Source organism: Rana temporaria, chromosome 5 (genome assembly GCF_905171775.1).
Source record: "Rana temporaria chromosome 5, aRanTem1.1, whole genome shotgun sequence".
Lineage (NCBI taxonomy): Eukaryota > Metazoa > Chordata > Amphibia > Anura > Ranidae > Rana > Rana temporaria.
Window position 1 is genome coordinate 137,996,607 of NC_053493.1, and position 19,413 is coordinate 138,016,019.

Consider the following 19,413-nt stretch of genomic DNA (forward strand, 5'->3'; position numbering starts at 1 on the left):
ATATCAGTACCTGATTTTCCTCATTAATATATTGTATAACTTTTTCAAAAATGCACAGAAGGTATATGCCTTGAATTACCATAATTTATGTTTAATTCTGAAATGTTATGCCTGCTAAAGGATTATTATATAATAAGCATCTACAGAATGTGATTTTTCTTATGCTAACCTCTAGTGCCATTATGCAATGGTACCCATATGTATTATGGAAATGCTTAGATGAGAAAATTTCTATATGATAAATTGTCATTCTTTATGTTATCACCTTAGCTATAAGTATGTTAATGCTGGAGATGCTTTAATTAATTAGCTTTTTAGTAAGTAGAAAGGCTGTGTGCTTCATTAAATCAGATAACTCCTGCTGCCATAATCTCTTGACTGATTCCCTAGCCATTTTTAAATTTAGAATAGACCTCCTTGAGTAGGGTCTCATAAATCTTGTGGTCAGGACATTAGTTGTTACCTAGCAAAGTGACACACCCAGAATGCATCTTTTGCCTTTGAAAATCCTCAATGTGCATTCAAAGAAAATAATTTAAAAGAGGTCATATTACTCAAAAGCATTTTCGCACAGTTAATATAGTATAATATAATATACCAGTAGTTATCAGTTTTGCCAAATGCTCAGAAATAGTTTGAAAGCTTATAAGTGTGAAAAAATTATAAATAAAGTTGTCTGTAAAAGTGATATCCATTTGACTAGGAGCAAGTCCTAATGACCTTGTTATGTGTTAATCTGATGCAAGCTAACTTGTTTAATAGTCCGTTGACTCCAAATGACAGGAGCTATTTGTATTACATAAACTCTGCAGGTCTGAAGCCAACCTGCCTTAGCAGTGCTTTCTGTTTGACCGTTACTGTAATCCAGATAAGCCTATTAGACAGTGTCGTTTTTTATATAATATTTTTCTTCTCCACAGTTAAAGCCCAACTTTGGGCATATTTTAAATGAGCCCTCAGAAGGTGTTTAAAAATACAACAGCTCTAGCTGCAATACTCCCCTTCTTTACAGTGCTGCTTCCCATTGTAATTGATATCCACCACTAGATGTGGAAATGCGGTGAGTGCAGGGTGTCATGTATCTACCCCTTGAGGGGAAATCAGCGCTGCACCCTGCACTCATAGTGTGATAATATAGAGAATAACGCTAACATCATTACATCAGCACTGCTTTCTGCATGGATGAGGACTGGTCAGCCCTGGGGAAGAGGCAACAGAGAGGAAAAAGACCCCAGCATTTCTTGTGACCATCCTAAAGACATCTGAAAAATATGAAAACATTTTCATAAAATGCAGCTGAGGAGCACCCAGTGGGCAAAGGGATGGAACTGGCAGGAAAGGGGGAAGGCCAGAGTTGGGTACTAGCACAGAAAAAAAAAAAGTACCAACTGTTTACTTGCAGTGTGTTTTGGTTCCATTAATATATATTGTTTTTATTCACTTGCAACATACCTGGAAATTTGCTAGAAATATTGACTACTCCAGGAAGGGTGAAATCCCTTGCACAACCCCCTCCTTCCCTCTTTGTATGTCATTGTGCTCTCCGCTACTGTGTATAATTACTGTCAGTGCTTGCCTAGCTCCTTTGCCCCTCTCATCACCTTAGTTTATCTTGCTTCTTTATCTATTATGGATCTGCCAAGGAAGAAGCAAAGGGGAATATAAAGTGTAATTTGAGCTCTGGGTCTGCTGATATTACATCCAAGATGGTGGCATCCAGCAGAAGTCTCTGAGCTTATGGATTCTACACAAGGAGGGCATTTACATGTAAAACACATTCTTAAATTATGTAAAAGGCACATACATATGATTTTATGGGAAGATTTTTTATTAAAATCAATAGTCTGGTGACAGGGTCTTGTTAAAGCTGAACTGTGTGTAGTTATGAAAAGACAAAATTATTGCAGTTACAGGTATGTGTTTGTTAAAAACATCTTTTAAAGTGTTTCTAAAGCCAAACATTTGTGTATTGCAGCTTGCTAGTCCTCAGATGTAGCGGTTGTCTCTTTTCATCAAATAATCCTGCAAATAACACACTTAAAGTAGTTGTAAACTCTCTACATTCACTTTTTCTCTTTATGATATACAGTGCTAATTGCTGCCTGTAAAATTCCACTTACAGGTACAGTGTCTTTATAATCCATCCTGCAATTTTTATTGATGTCACCGATTCTTCATTTGTTTAGGCTAAAATGTATTCTGCTACAAGCTTTCGGTGGAAAAAATCCCAATAAGTCTATATTGGCCTGTGCGGAAGTTATAACATCTACAAACTATAGTATATAGTATATGTACTTGAATTTATGCAATTGTAGACGCTATACTGTAATGGTAATGATCAGCAACTTATAGTCGGAGTGTGATGGGTTGGAGGGCAATTTGGGGCTAACAGACGCTGGCTGGGAGGGTCACTAACTGACACTAACGTCGCTAGTCACACTAATACAATGATCAGTGATACTCTACACTGGCACTGTACTAATGGCACTGGCTGGGAAGGAGGTAACATCTACAACAGGTGAAATGTGTACAGCTTTTACTTACTAATCTGGCTGTTTTTACTCTGTTTTTCAGAGAGAAGAGACAGCCAGATTACTGTTCTCATGTACACAGACTTCTGTGTATTTATAAACACAGAATTTTGTGTGTGATTGGATGCGGCCAATCAGCAGGTTTCAGCCAAACTCATTGGCTGAAATCTGCTGCCAAACTCGTGCTGTGCCCAAAAAACCTGGAAGAAAGCCGATCATGTACTGTACATGTACGTAACTGTGCCTGTACCTGCCAGGCACTCACAGTAAATATAAAAGGTGGTTAAATGTATGTTTAAAGCTGAATTTCAGGTAAGTTTGGACCAATGTATGTATGCATATTCAACTTATAGTCTCCTTTGGAAGCAGAGAATCACTGTAGAAGCCACCACTACTACAGTGATCTAAGCTGTCGACCGGATCCTGTGCCAAGCAGTTGCCCTGCTGTATAGTAGCCAGAGAGGTTATCTCAGCATGGAAACCATTCAGAGAACACCTTGCATTGGAGGGGCAGGGCAGTGATGTTTTGATCAATCAAAGAATACTTTTCATTAATGGAAAAAAAAAAGCAAAAGTGTTATCCGAATGATGGCTGTGCTGAGAGAGCGACCTCCTGTAGTTACTGTGCAGCAGGACAGCCGCTTGGTACAGGACTCAAAATACAGCAAGGTTACTACAGTGATTCTTTCACTTCCATGGTGATCAACCAGGTATGGAATATGTATACTTACATTGGTTCAAGCTGGAGTTTGTCTTGCTATTAACCTCATGTGGATTCCCATTATAGGAGAATTTAGACTTTGGTTTGGAATGGCAACTTTAGCAGACAGTCAGATGTGCTGACAAGAGGACAAAGTAGAGTGAGCAGAGAGATAACCTTGTCTGGTGCTTCTGCTCCTTCATTGTTTAGTCACAGGTTGGAGGGAGGAAATTGACTAAGTTGCATTGCACAACTGCAGTAGAAAAGAGCCTGATCACTAGCTTAGCAATGCCTTCTGACAGGACTGTGTAAGATAACTGGATTAAATGGCTTGTTTTTGTATCTGAAATATCAACAGTGATGTGGGAATTCATGAGGATGGTGATTTTTTTTTTTTTTTTTTAGATATTACTAGTTTTAATGTTTTATCCCCTTACTGGCAGCCCACTGTCATATGATCGGATGGTCATAACCTATTGTGAAGTAGTAAAAGTGTAACTCTACTTTTGTTAAGTAAAAAACATTCCCCCCTGGGTGATCTATGTACAATCATTGCTAGGATTTTTAGCAAACTTTGTTGCAGAGTCCTACCTTTTGTTATTCCAAAGATATAGCTATGTGTTTCTCTGTGTCCATGTGCAAATGTGAATGGGACTGGTTTTATAATTATCAATCAGCTCATGCACTTACAGGGTTCTAATGAGGAAAGTTTCCATCCCTTTGGGAAATTATATTTTTGTTACAGGTAATGCTTAACATCCTATTTGTATCTTAGTGCAGACTTCTGGAAAAATCATTGAACCAATCACACAAACAGGAAATGACATATCTGGGAGGCGTTCTGTACATTATCTGTGTACAGAACTCCTCCAGGTAGCCATATTGCTTTGCATTTTAGAGAAAATTACAGCGCTACAGATTGAAAGAGAAAATTCATTTTTAACAACATTCAATTAAAATATGACGTGTGTTGAAGTTGTATATGATATAGGTTTTTTTTTTTTATTTGCTAATATTTTCCCCACAAAAATGTACACTGCTTGTGGTAAACGGACGTTTAGGAGCAGTTGAGCCTTTTTTTCAACTGCTCCTGAACTCTCCTCTATGTTATCTTATCATTACATGTACACTGGGTCGTTTATGCCTTGTACACACGGTCGGACTTTTGACCATGCAAAAATCCGCCATGAGTCTGACAGAAGTCCGACGGAAAGAAAGAAAACAGGTTCTCTATCTAAGGCCGTCGGACTTTCGAAAAAAAAAGTCCGATGGAGGCTACACACGGCCAGACTTTCCTAGAAAAAAAGCTTGTCTGACTTTTTTTCTGGGAAAATCCAGCCGAGTGTACGAGGCATTACAGTCATTTCTAGGCAGTTGAGTTAGAGGTTTTGGAACGCAAAAAAATGGTTTCAGAAGCTGTGTTTAGAGGCATTTCACAGCTAAACACATTAACTCGCTTTTAGCCGCATTTCGTTTATAAGGCATTTTCCATTTTTAGATGTTTTGAAAAAAAAAAAATATATATATATATATAGAAACGCAAACGCGGCATGTAAACAGATGTTTTGAATGTGAGTTACTATGTGTCAAGTTAAATCGTTCAGGAGAGGTTGTAAAAACGGCCCATGTACATGAAGCCTTATGCCGCCTACACACTTTTTTTCTGGGAAAATCCAGCCGAGTGTACGATATGAAATTAAAACATTTTGGTTAGGACAGTGGCCTAGTCCTCTCCCTTTAGTTTCTGGGCATACCCCCTTTTTACCCGCGTACAGCAGGATCCCATTAGGGGTGTGTGGGATGAAATGGGGGGGTCCATAGACAGAGTTTCTCAGAACTGTTTTGTCTATCCTCCGGTTCACTCAACTACATTGAGTCTGTTTTGTACATATTGGAGATTACTTTTTTTTTGTAACACCTACTCACATACTCTCTGGTCACTATTCTACAATTTTTATATCTTTTTTGTACCAGTTGATCATATGTGCTGTCTCCATTTCTGTACAATTGTTAAAAAAAAAATTTTCTCTCTGAATAAATTATTTTAAAACGTACGCAAAATGCACAATAAAATGCATTGCAGTGTGCATGAAAATGCACATCAATTAACTTAATTTTCAGTGCATTACAGGGAGTTTTTATGTGCAGTATTCTGTGAAAAAACCCTCATACTGCTATTGTTTATTTGATATTTATGTGTTGGAAAACATTGTAGTAACTTGCATCAGCAGCCTACCTTACCCCGTGTGACACTACAGTAATTATTTGATGTGATATGTCATTCATCACCTACAAATTGCATGGTATGAGTCTTCTCAAGTGCATTATTCATCTCTGTCACTCACTCTAAAACATTTTGATAGCAGTAAATCTACCATTACATATACACCTCAAGTTCTAATGAGTATGACTTGTTTTAAAGAGAAGTTGCCAACTTCACTGGACAAAGAAATTGTTACAATTTGTGGCCAAAGTTTTCCTTTATTGTATGTCAATCAAACAGTAATTGCTTTGCCCCTGAAGCCCTGTCTGCCATCCCCTATTATGTCATTATTGTCTATGGTTCTAGTTGTCTTCCAGCAGAATTTCTACACTCTGCCACTGTATATCGCATTTACAACATTTTTCTTAGTTGTATATTTATACTGCAACATTTTTTCCTTATTGCTGCTAAATAAATGTTTGTTAAAATGGAACGTTAGCCCAACCTGTTAAATTACATTTCTGATAGCGTGGACAAGTGTTTTTAAGGTTTGTCCAGTTTATATTGCTGCATGTCCACATTGGGGAGAGATTTCCCCCACTTCCAAGACTCATGCCGCGTACACACGATCATTTTTCGGCATGAAAAAAAAAACGTTGTTTTTCAAAAATGTCATTTAAAAGTATCGTGTGTGTGGGCTTCACATCATTTTTCAGGTTCTGAAAAATGACGAAAAAAAAAAATTCGAACATGCTGCATTTTTTAACGTTGTTTTAAACGATGTCGTTTTTCGGGTTGTAAAAAATTATCGTGTGTGGGCTAAAAGGACATAAAAAAACCTGCGCATGCTCAGAAGCAAGTTATGAGACGGGAGCGCTCGTTCTGGTAAAACTACCATTCATAATGGAGTAAGCACATTCATCACGCTGTAACAGACAAAAAAGCGCAAATCGTCTTTTACTAACACGGAATCAGCTAAAGCAGCCCAAAGGCGAATGGAACTTCCCCTTTATAGTGCCGTCGTACGTGTTGTACGTCACCGCGCTTTGCTAGATCATTTTTTAAAAACGATGGTGTGTAGGCAACATCGTTTTAATGATGAAGTTGGGAAAACATTGTTTTTTTTTTTCATGCTGAAAAATGATCGTGTGTACGCGGCATTAGTCTACATCCAGAGTTGTATGTCTATGCGCAAGTTTATGCAAGTAAATCCTCATATAGCGTTCAGCCAATCACTGCAGTTGGAGGCTGACCAATGCACCTGTGGCTCCCCTAAACAACTATTTACGCTCCATGCATACCGAAAACCCACTTGCAACCATGTGCATAAAGCATAATAAACATTTGTTTTAAAGCTGAGTTCCAGCCACAATTTCACTTTTTAAATATAAATACCCCTGTAATACACAAGCTTAATGTATTCTAGTAAAGTTAGTCTGTAAACTAAGTTCCGTTTTGTAAGGTTGTTACAGCATTTAGACACTTTATAAAATAGAAATTGACTGGGGCCATCTTAAGTGTGGGCATCATGAAGCCAAACTGTATGACTTCCTGGATTTCAGCCTTGCAGATCTCGCACATGCTCAGTGCTGCACAAGCAGTGTAATAGGATTCAGATCAGGTTTCAGCACCTGTGCTGTCCAAGTCACATGATTCTTCGAGACTGGGGAGTGCACAGACTCCTGGAAAGTTACACCCACTACATTCCCAGGAGTCTTTGCAGTGTAGGTTAGGAAGCTTAAGCACCTAGGTGCAGAAAGAGGGAAGATTAACTATTCTGCCTAGCAACAACACTTTGAAGGCATCTAAAAAAAAAAAAAAAATCTTAAAGGACTAATGACATTTTTTTAAAACTTCTGATGTAATGTTATATTTATGGGTGAAACTCCACTTTAAGTTCTAGTCATTCCAAAGTCTCCTGAAATAAAAGAGAAGAATGATGATAGAAATATATGGTTTGGAGTCATACGCCTGTATTTCTTAATTGTACTTGAATGTTATTTGTGTACTGTCACTTAAAAGTTAAACTAAAGACAAACAGCTAAATATACAGGTAATGGATTTATATTTCTGTCTGTTTCTGGGATGGTGCTGTGCTTTATGAATGCCTAAGCAAGGGGAGGGAGCTGAACACAACACCAGGATTGGTGTCAGTATTAGACCCAGTTCCTCTGCAGCTGCTGAGAGTTCATATCCCACTGTACTTCTGGCAGAACTTTTTGGAGCTAATAGGAAAGAATCATTGAAAGTAAGACTATTCTAGTTAGAAAACGTAATACTTGTCTAAATATGAGGTTTTAGTTGCATTAAAAGTTTACAGTGAACCTAGCCTTTCTATGCAACATCTGTATATAGAGGCTTTCGGACACTGAAAAATACTCTGTCTCACATGACACTGCTCTCTCGCAATCCCTGGCAATGGAGACCATGGCAATATTTTATAACCACTGATAGTTACTGATCGGAAATTTGTATTTAACAAAATATTAAAAAAAAAATACAATTTAGTCCACCTTTGTAACACTGTAAGACCTATAAATCAGTTTGACATACTCCTCATTCCCTCATCACCCTTCCCCAGGAAGTGACATTCTCTCCTTGTACCATAAACTTTTTTTTTACCCCCTCATTTCAATACTATTAAGAAGCAGCATCATTCCATTTCTGTTCTCTGCCGCCTGTATACCTAGCGCTGAGGGATCAGCCACCTTCAGCCACCAGCTCTTTGCCCTACCCCTCCAGGGCGGGCTGTGCAGGGGATGGGAGCAGCTGACTCAGTCTGCCATCAGAGCGCTGAAAGGCTGAGCCAGCTGCCGGTACAGGCACCTGGGCAGATCTTATCATTACATTTGGGATTTCTCCAGAGCCTTGACCAGCTGAGCATTTGTTGATCAGAAAAGCATTTGATATAGTTCCACATAATGATCTAATAAAAAAGTTGTACAAGCCAGGACTCATTCATTAGATTGTTCAGTAGATATGCAGTTGGTAAAATGATAGACATCAGAGTGTAGTTGTAAATGGGGTTAATTTGGAATATAGACCAGTCACTAGTAGCGTGCAACCACGCTTTGTACCAGATCCTGTTCTTTTTATTGTGTGTGTAAGAGATATAACTAAAGGGTTGGTGTGTGAGGTATGTCTTTTTGCTGATGACACAAAGCTGTGCAGTAGGGTTGAGGTGTCTATAACATTGACATGATTTGGCATTGCTGGAAGATTGGTCAAATCAGTTAAATCCTCTAAACATAATAATGTACGAAGGGACAAATCATCCCTTGATAGTATGGGATGAGTGTAATATTATGGGTGTAGTTTGGCCAGCACTACAGAGGAAAAAGGTTTGGGGGATATTTATTTCATATAATTGCAAAATGAGCATAGTGTGGTCAGGCAGTGGGATCACCAACAGGAGACTAGATGTCCTGATTTCCCTATATAGATCTTTATTTATCACCAAAGGGGACACCAGCAGACAAAAGGAGGTCCTGATTTCACTATATAGAACTTTAGTTAGAGCTCATTTAGAATAATGTGTCCAGTTCCGGAGACCTCAGTTACAAAAATATATCGATAAGAGTCCAGATACGGACAACAACAATAGTGATAGGTCTGATGGATGTAACATATTAGAAGAGACTTCAGAAACGTAATATGTACAGTTTGTAGAAAAGTTCAGTTCAGTTGGACAGTATTTTCAATGTAAAGCTAATAACAAGAACAAAAGGACTTGGTCCCAGGATAGCAAGAAGAAAGAAACCGTAAGTGGATTCAAACATGCTAGGGACAAACCTAGACGTATACTCTTAGGCCCCGTACACACGAGAGGATCTATCCGCTGGAATTTATCCGCGGATCACTTTCAGCGGATAGATCCGCTGGTGTGTACAACCCAGCGGATATTTATCGGGCCGATGGTTTTCCAGCGGATCAAAATTTCTTAGCATGCTAAGAAATCGATCCTCTGGAATCCAGTCCAGCGGATTGATCCGATGGTCTGTACAGACTCACCGGATCAACCCGTCCGATTCCCTCCCTCGCATGCGTCGTAATGATTCGACGCATGCGTGGAAGTCCTTATATTACAGCGTCGCGCACGTCACCGCGGAGGGAATTCCGCGCGGATTTTGATCTGATGGTTAGTACAACCATCAGATCAAAATCCGCCAGAGGATTTATCCGCGGAAACGGTCCTCCGGACCGTTTCCGCGGATAAATCCTCTCGTGTGTACTAGGCCTTAGTCGTATTTCTATGAAATATTCCAAATACTTTTTGGACTGTGAAATTAACACATTTATGTTTGTGTTCTGTTCAAAAATCAATCATTAAAGCGGAGCTCCACCCAAAAGGGGAAGCTCTGCAAGTTTGCCTCCCCCTTTCTGCTGTCACATTTGGCACCTTTCGGAGGGCGTGGGTACCCTTGTTTTGGCAAGTACCCACTCCAACTTCCGGCTGATCTTGCCACGACAAAATCGCAGTAGGGAACCGGCTGTGAAGCTGCTAGGCTTCTCTGCCAGTTTCCTTTACAAGAAATGGTGGTGGCAGTACCCGAGAGTGCCAATTGAAAAATTGGCTGGGATGAAAACACCCCTGGATTCGTGGACAGGCAAGTGTCCTAATAATAAAAGTTAGCAGCTACAGTATTTGTAGCTGCTGACTTTTATTTTTTTCTGAAGGAGCCTGGAGCTCCTCTTTAATATTAGCTAAGTGTCATGGTTCCTCTCTTGTCAGAAAACAAAGGTTATTATTATACATAGCATGCTGAGTTTCATTTAGATATGATTTATTAGTCATTTATTGAAATATAACAGGTTTTAGCACTGAGAATCCCAACAGGATATTTTATGCAGGCTGTCAAACTTTAGGCATATTCTTTGTTTTTCCCTTCCTTCGTTACTGCAAGGAAAATATATAAAACTTTAGAATTCTATTCTCCAACTGCTCATTGTACTTTTCTCTATTCACTTGGGTTACATTTAACTGCCTTATTAAAATGTACTTCTCTATTATTGCTTTTGTCAGATCATTTGTTTTTAATTAGATTTGATTATTTTTTTTTTTCCTCTGTAGCCTGAGAACGCCCTTTTTTTCCTTTGCATTAAAAGCATCAAACTGGCAGAGCACAGAAATTCATTGTTCAAAGCCAACCATGAAGCATTTTAATCATTCTTTCTATGGCCTCCTCCTAGTCGTCTTACTTTGTATGTATGTTACCAGCATACATAACATCACAGTTGTATTGTATCAGGCTTTATGTTGCTAACAAAAGATGTCTTTATCAGTGCTTTTGGACTTACACCTTTTACTTTTGTGGCTGAAGGAAATCATTACACTCTCCATTTGTGTTAAAGAATAAAAAAAGTATCTTTATATAAAGTTTTTTTTAATTATTTAAAGGCATGTCTTTTCACCCTTCTTCGAGTGTCCATGTCACTCCCTGGAAGATGTGAACAGTTCCTATTGGCTGTCCTTTCAAAGTCCTGTCAGGCTTTATAATAATTCAGCCATGGGATCAGGGCCATGCTGTCAATGAGGCCAAATTATGTACTTGTGGAGACACAGTTGAGTGGAGGGGGTCACTACTGAGACTTGAGTATCCATACTGGCCCCAGTGCATACCAAGTCCTGTTTGTTGTTCAGCCTCCGGGCTGTCAATCGCTGTTGGCTGTTATGTTGTTGTAACACTTCTAACTCACTAAATCATATAACACATTATGTATATTGTTTAATGTAGTAAGTTAGAAGTATTATATGTGCAATGTATACCTGTAGAAACATATTACAAACTCTTCACTGGGTCATGTAACTGTCAGAAATACTTTGCACAGGAGAAGAGCTGACCCTAATCTGAGTTTTTGAAATGTAAAACTAAAAAGATCTAATAAAGTGTGTCATAGAAGTTATTGTATGGCAATAATCTATCACTGGAACTGGTTAAGAATCTCAAAGTGCTGAAGAAATCTTAATAGACTTAACTGACACATTACTTGTGTCCATGTCAACAATATGCAAATGCATTCCCTGGGCAAACCTGATAACCCAAATAATTACTTGTTGGCATATGAGTTACGGCTTCTGTCTGGGGAGATGTAAAAAGAAAGTCATGTCAATTTCAGCAAACCCAGCATCTATGTTATGACCTTTTTCCTATTGGTGCTGCAGATTGTATACATGCACCATCTAGTGGCTGAAGAGTAGTGGCACAAAGGATGTTAGGTTTCATTTATCTTCATCATCACGCTATCATTCAATAGAACAACATTAAGTAGTTGCTGGATTTTTCCATACCAATAACTTATTCAAAAAACTCGAAGAGCTTTTTGCATTAAGGGTCAATCACTTGGATGCGATCTCTGCATGAGCGATTACTTGCAAATAGCCATAATTAGTTGTAGGGGCCAGCAGATTCCCATTGCTTTCAATGGGGCTGCCTCCCACAGCTAATCATGGGAACCCCATACTGGGATTCTCACATCTAATCGGAGGCAGGGTACGTTAGCAGGTGTACCAAAATCGCACATACAGTGTAGCGCAACTGAAAAAAATCGTGGCAATCCTCGGGGTATATAATGTACCAAATACGTGTGTAAAAAGTATTATATTCCAATTAAATAATTAAAGTATATCAGTGTCCAAATAACATAACAAAAATGGCAATAATATAAAACAAAAACAGTCCTTGGAAAATATTTAAAAATCTACCATAGATTTAACTGTGCAGCTTCAATGTCACCCTACTGATGAAGTCCACACCCCTGGATGTAACTTGTAGAGGGGGGCGAACTTTGGAGCCATCGTGTGGCCTTCTCTTAGAGACTGTTTACTGTTTGCTGTTTTCTGCTGGCACAGCTTAAGTGTCAAGTATTGTAAGTGGATTCTTTTATCCTTCTTAATTTATACTCAGAGAGCAGTAGATTGGATATCTTCTATGTTCACATTTACACCAGTGAGTGTTGAAGCTGATCACTTGACGTAGGAAACTAGGAGAAGTGAGGACATTTGATTATATCCTTGCCGAGAAAACCGTTCAGGTGTACGAGGCTTTCAGGTTTCTCGTCTGGAAATCTGGCCAGAATCTCGACAAGAAAAAAAGTGAACTTGCCCTCTTTTTACTTGTCGAGATTCTTGTCGGCCTGTTTCCCGACGAGAAACCCGAGAGTGTGTATACTTACCTGTCGCCGTGGAAACCCGCGCATGCTCAAAATGACTTTGACGCATAGGTAGGGTGAATCAAGATGGTGGCGACGGCATCGAATGTGACGAGCGCATGCTCGTCGTACGCGATGATGTCACCGTGTTCTTGCCTTTAAAGAGAACCGCGGTCAGTGTGTACACTCGGGCGGCAAGAGATTCTTGCCAAGAATTCTTGCCCCTGTCCAATAAAAATGCCCTTATTGGATTACGCAAAATTTTAAATTACATATATTATGCTGTCTATCACTAGCATTAACCCAACAGATTTATTACCTGTTGATCTTGGACACCCCTGTCCTATTGACACCCCCCTCACCATGCTTTCCATGCTCTGCTGTCCCAAATATGGGCCCAGGACCAGTATGACAGGTGTTACTGGTTTGGAGAGGAGGGAGACCAGCAAACATCCATTTGCTGATATTCCCTAGCTAGAATGAACCTAAAAGTGATGTGTAAAAGGACACTTTCAGTTTCTGGTGTCATTAGCTTTAATGGAGGGCAGGTGAGACTTTAGATCTCATCTGATGTCTCAATAAAGAGAACCTTAAAAATATTATGTCACATAGGGGACCTTTTGTCCCCATGGGGCATTAACATAGTTTTAGTGAAAGCAAAAAACAGTAAAGTTTAGCTCGCCCCGCCCCCTTGTACATGCACACACAAATTTAAACACCTGTCGGGAGAACCTATGTATGAAATTGTCACTTGCAATACACTGTTACAGATCACTGTGCACACTGGAGGTAGAGCAATACTTTTAAGCATGTGATTCATGGTTAATTCTAAACTGATGACTTGTAGGGGATTTTAAAGTGTTGCCTATGGAAAATTTAGAGTACCGAAGTTCATTGTCGTTTTGTAAGTACAGTACATGCAAATTTAGAGAGTGGCATGCTGAGTATTTATTCAGCACAAACAAATATTTTATTTTTTTTATATATATTTTACCAAACAATTGGGTAATATATTTTGTGTTTGTGTGTCTTAAAATACCTTTAGTGTATTTTTTACTGAAATGTTGCATCTGTTAGAACAGTTGAACAAATAGTGTGTGATAAATTAAATTGGAACTATCACCATTTTTATTTTCTAGGGTCTCTGTTTTAAAAAGATATATAATGTTGTGGGATTTAACTAATCTTCAGGCCTAAAATTATTTAACCACTTGCCGACTATTGGCGTCTTCCCAGAGCACTGTGCTTACTGCGGCGCTCTGTGATCTCTGCGTTCTTTGGATTGGGTAATCGCAGTGGCTCTTTACCAGGCGATCAGCTGTGTCCAATCACAGCTGATCATGATGTAAACACACTTGCCAGTTATCGGAAGGGGATATTTACACTGGTAATCAGTGCAGCCCACATAGTGCTCATCAGTACTGCCTATCAGTGCCACCTCAGTACCCGCGAGTCGCGCCTCATCAGTGCAGCCTATCAGTGCCCATTAGTGCTGCCTGTTAGTGCACATGAGTGCCGCCAATCTATGCAGCCTCATTAGTGCATCCTCACCAGTGCCGCCTCATCAGTGCCCATCAGTACACTCTATCAGTATACCTGTTTGCTAAATTTTATAGTAGAAACTAAGGAAAAAAAAAACTGTGGTGATTAAATACCACCAAAAGAAAGCTCTAATTGTGTGAAAAAATTGTAAAATTTCCATATGGGTACAGTCCTGCATGACCGCAGAATTGTTATTCAAAGTGCGACAATGCTGAAAGCTAAAAAAGGGCCTGAGCAGGAAGGGGGTGAAAATACCCAGTAGGCAAGTGGTTAACCTTTGTGCCAAAGCATCAAGATGCATGTTGCTGGACCTAAGTACAGATCATTTTGTTTCCCTTATATTCAAATTTTATTTAAAATATACCAAATACCATACATTAATAGCCTCAATGCTTTAATTCTATCAGTTGTAATAGTAGAGAATATTTTAATTGGAATTCAGCATCTGCAAGTTTTGTTTTCCCATCTCCCCAAAACAAATTTATTTTAAGCTAGTATAAAAAATATGAACTTTTTTGTTAACCACGTACCTGATTGGTAAATTCCCTTAAAAGTAGCTGCAGTGAAATTACTGTGCAACATTAAGTGAAAATTACATGAGTTACTACCATGTGTGTCCTTATTACATAAGATTCTACATTGATATTGCACATTAGGAAAGATTAAATATTATGCTGCAGGAGCGAAGTGCTTCTCTGAGGACTTCATTACTTTGTTAGTAGCAGTACAATGAATGTGTTCAATATGTACTTTATTTCTATTTAACATAAATCTAATAAATTGTACTAGGATTTTCAGAATCTATAATAAATTGCACAGAAATAAATAAATGTAAGTTTACTTTAGAATAAAAAGGCACACTGGAGTAGGTAATTTCATACACAAAGTATAACAATTCTATGCACTATATACAGTATAGCAGCTCACAAATACAGACAACTCTGGAGTATGGCCACTTAGGCAGTACACAGGTGAATACTAAAACTGTCTTTTGTTTAAAAAAAACTAGCCAACCATTCGACACTACAATGTAATCCGTGTATGTGCATCTGGCTTCTTTGCTCTTGCAATGCGACAATATAAATAAAGAATGATAAAAACAAGAAAAGAACTCCCCACTGATGTCACAAACTTTTTCTATCATGTGAAAATATAACCTACAATACAGTGCATTGGTTTTACCAATTCTCTGGCTAACAATATACTGTGGCGCAAGCCAAGGCTGCTGGCTACCCTGGGGACCCTCAGAATTTACATTTGGTGCTGTACCAGTAGTTGATGTGTTTGATAACAAAAGAGTATGATTAAGCACAGAGGCCGCGATTCAGATACATTGTCGTATCTTTGAGCGGGCGTAACGCATCTTCCATGCACTACGCCAACGTAACATTGAGAGGCAAGTACTGTATTCAGAAAGCACTTGCTCCCAAAGTTACGTAGGCGTATCGTAAATGGGCCGGCGTAAGCCCGCGTAATTCAAAGTAGCAAGGCAGTGGGCGTGTTGTATTGTAATGAAGCGTGACCCCATGTAAATGCATGTCCGATCGAACGGCACACACGCGCGCATGCTCATAATCACGTCGCAAATACTCCCTAAGATACGTCGGCTCAATGCTTTGTCGACGTGAACGTAACTTACGCCCAGCCCCATTCACGTACGACTTACGCAAACGACATAAAATACGACGCTGTTCCGACGTCCATACCTTAACATGACTTACCCCTGCTTTGTGAGGGATAAACTTACGCCGGACATACGCCTTACGTAAACAGCGTAGATAAATCCGACAGGCGCAAGTACGTTTCTGAATTGGCGTATCTAGGTCATTTGCATATTTGATGTGTAAATCTACGGAAGCGCCCCTAGCGGCCAGCGTAAATATGCACCCACGATACGACGGCGTAAGAGACTTACGTCAGTCGTATCTTGGCCAAATTCAGATGTAACTGCCTTTATGAATCAGCGCATAGATACGACGGCGCTCATTTGGACTTACGACGGCGTATCTGGAGATACGCTGTCGTAAGTCCTTTCTGAATCCGGGCCAGAATATTTACTTTCAATAATTGTTATTGGTTTTAAAACAAGAGTATAAACAATCAATACACGAGAAAAGGCATTGGTTGCCACAGGTAAGATAACTATACAAAAACATTGAGCTATCAAGGGAGAATAACCCTAGAAAAAAAAAGTAGGGGGGAACATACGATAGCATTGCTGTGAGTATAACGTACCAAGTAGTGCTGTGATCCTGAAGTCTCTAGAGGAATAACCCTGGGTATATCATTTTGTAAATGAGGCTTTGCATTGTCACCAGAGGCACAATTTAGAAATGATCCCCTTAAACAGTAAAACATTATAACATATTATTTGTATTCTCTATATTGAGGGTGTGTTCAGAGAATAAGCATGAATGGAAAATGTTACCCCACTGTTCAGAATGTTGTGGATTGAAAGTACCATAAGGTCAGGAGGCCTGCCCCCCTGAGCTGGGATCTTGTAAGCAAATAGTCATACCACCCCATCAGCGGTGACAACTTACTGAGCAACCAGAGAGTCCGGTAAAGGTGGTAAAAATCTGGAACCATTGTGTAAAAGGAGGAGTTCAGGGAGAGATGGAAGGATAGATAGAAAAGGAAAGGGAAAACAGAAGATTACAAAAGAATTGAGAGATGCCTGTGCGGGAGGTCAGAAGTCATTAGCTTGATAAAAATGGTGAAGAAATTAAAATAAGAAATCAAGAATTAAAAATAGAAAATAGATGCTGGATTAGAGGGTAACGCTCATAGAGGTAGCCCAGGGTTCCCAGGTCAGCTAATAAATTTTAACAGAATTTTGAAGGATACTTGTCATTTTCTCTTGTGACATTAACCAAGAGATTTTCCGTTTTGCCTTGAGAAATTAGATGCTACTGCTCTTCCAGGCCCGGGCGATCATGATTTTAATCCCAAGTAGGATAAACCTAATCAGGTTTTGAGTAAATTTAGAGGTTTTAGCTATTTGTTGATTGAGAAGAGCTGGCCTGGGGTCCTGAGGTACGAGGCCTCAGTGAGTGGAAAATTGTGTTCCAGAACACTCTGATTCTGGGGCACTGCCAAAAGATATGCAGTAGTGAACCCATATGCCCACAATCTCTAAAGCATAGGGGGGATACAGTTGGATACATTTTTGCAAGGCAAGCGGGTACCAGGTACCAACGGAGCACAAAATATTTAATACTGGACAGGACCAGATTTATTCTGCCTGAGTCTGAAGGCCAACTATCTTATGCATCCCACTTTTACTCTGATCGACTAGTTAGTCTTGGCATGAAACTTACATAATCAGACACGCACAAGACATGCTTACACAAGAGGCAGAGAGAATATTACTGATGAGTATGGCAAAGACTCATTATACTCTGTTAGGCAATTTGGTTCTAGCGATGTAGACCCAGCAAAGCCAGGAAGATGAGGACAGGAGGAGCAGTTGCCCTAGCAATGGGGTTTATGTGATTTCATGGCGCGGCAATGCATGACGAGCTGTACCCACCAGCAGAGCAGTGGTGGGATGCTTTGTGCTTTCCAGCACTCAGCAGTAAAATAGACTACACTGTCAGGAAAAGTAAGCTTTACCTGACAATGCAAGTAAAGCTCCAGCCTTTTTGAGAGAGAGCAACGGGAGCAGGTAATTAACCCCTAAGGGCTTAAATTTTATTCTTACTTGCCACCAATCTGTGATTTAAGTAGCACCACAATTGAGCACCAGTGCAGGAGGATGAGTGGTTAACAACACTGACTACTAATGTGGGGGGATTAATAATAATGCCTCTGACACCAATGGGAGTTAGTATTGTGGTCACAGATACCATTTAGGGGTCTATTGCTATGGTCTCCAGGACTCCAGCAAATATGAGTGGGTTACTATTGCAGCCACTGGTGCTGATGCTGTTGGGCCTGCATCCCTAAAGGCTGAATTCACACCTATGCATTTTTTGTGATTTTTCTCCCTGGTGTGGAGTGTCATGCTCGCCCCCTGCCTTGGACTACAGGAGAGGGCGAGCACGACACTCCACACCAGGGAGAAAGCCTTGCATTACTGTGTGGAGTTACAGACAGAAGAACAGGAAGTGAGGATTTCTCAGAAGAAATAAGGACATAAAAGCAAAATCGAAGTATGAGGTAAGTGAAGGAGGACTGCACTATGGTAAATGAAGCTATTTAGGGGAAAAACATTGTATCTTTACAACCCCTTTAAGTCTAAATATGCTCTAACAATCATATTGTTGGAGTATATGTACAAACAAAGCCTGCATCAGTGTTCACATGCTTTGTTTTATTATAGAAGCTATTGCCAGGGCTGCTCCAACACCAACTGGGATGGTCCCAGCAAATTCAGACAATTTAGAAGCCGTGCTGGAACAATGGGGCATACCATGTACGGTATACCCAAAGTACTTTTGTTGAAAACAAAGTGTATCCCTCCAAAATGATTTATTTATTTTCCCTGAACTTTTCTTTAGCAACTAATATATATCTTATTTATGTGTAATACTAAGATATTAATAACTATTAGTATATGAAGCACAATACACTTACACTGGTAAAAACTATTACTTTTTTATGTCAAATTGGTTTATTTCCTTTCTTCCTACTGTGCATCCTATGTAAACAACATGTTCTCTCTTTATGCTTTCTTGAATAAGTCATCAAATAAACAAATGTCAAGCTGTGATGCTTGTTTCTGATATGTTCTCGGTTATTTCCAAATGTATCTTTGTCTTGTGTATTTACACACTTTTATATTCTTTATTAAGGTGGATGTCATTGTTGTTCTGGGTGGACTTGGGGGACGTTTTGACCAGATTATGGCTTCAGTGGAGACACTCTATCATGCTGTCAAAATCACCTCCATCCCTGTATTAGTGATTCAGGATTCATCTCTTATCTATCTTCTGCAGCCTGTAAGTACAAAACTGTCAGCTCTCCTGACAATCATTGTTATAAGTTTATTTGCCATACAGTGGATATGTGATGATTTATATGACATTCATGTCTTATTCCTGTCATGGAAGGATCATTAACTATTTCATGCGCAACCGTCAAAAAGTTTTATGTTGAAAAAAAGCTAATGCAACAGAACAAGAAACATTATGAAGTACTCACCAAAGTGTTTATGAAATAATTTTAAAGCCTGCAAGATATTCACAAACCAAATATATGCAGGCTGGCACAGGCTCAGTTGGTTGAGTAGTTGATAGTTCTGACCAGCTATTGATTTGGAACAAACTGGAAATGTTGGAGGTCAG

The 19,413-nt window shown here is 39.4% G+C and overlaps 1 protein-coding gene across 4 annotated transcripts in view; it reads left to right on the plus strand.

The window, feature by feature from the left end:
* TPK1 (thiamin pyrophosphokinase 1) overlaps nucleotides 1-19,413 on the plus strand; it is a 689,236-nt gene that overhangs the window by 344,467 nt on the left and 325,356 nt on the right. For all 4 annotated transcript variants that reach the window (XM_040353163.1, XM_040353161.1, XM_040353162.1 and 1 more), the window contains one exon: nucleotides 18,922-19,068. In XM_040353163.1, coding sequence (XP_040209097.1) covers nucleotides 18,922-19,068 — 147 coding nt within the window. The remainder of the gene's footprint in view (nucleotides 1-18,921; nucleotides 19,069-19,413) is intronic.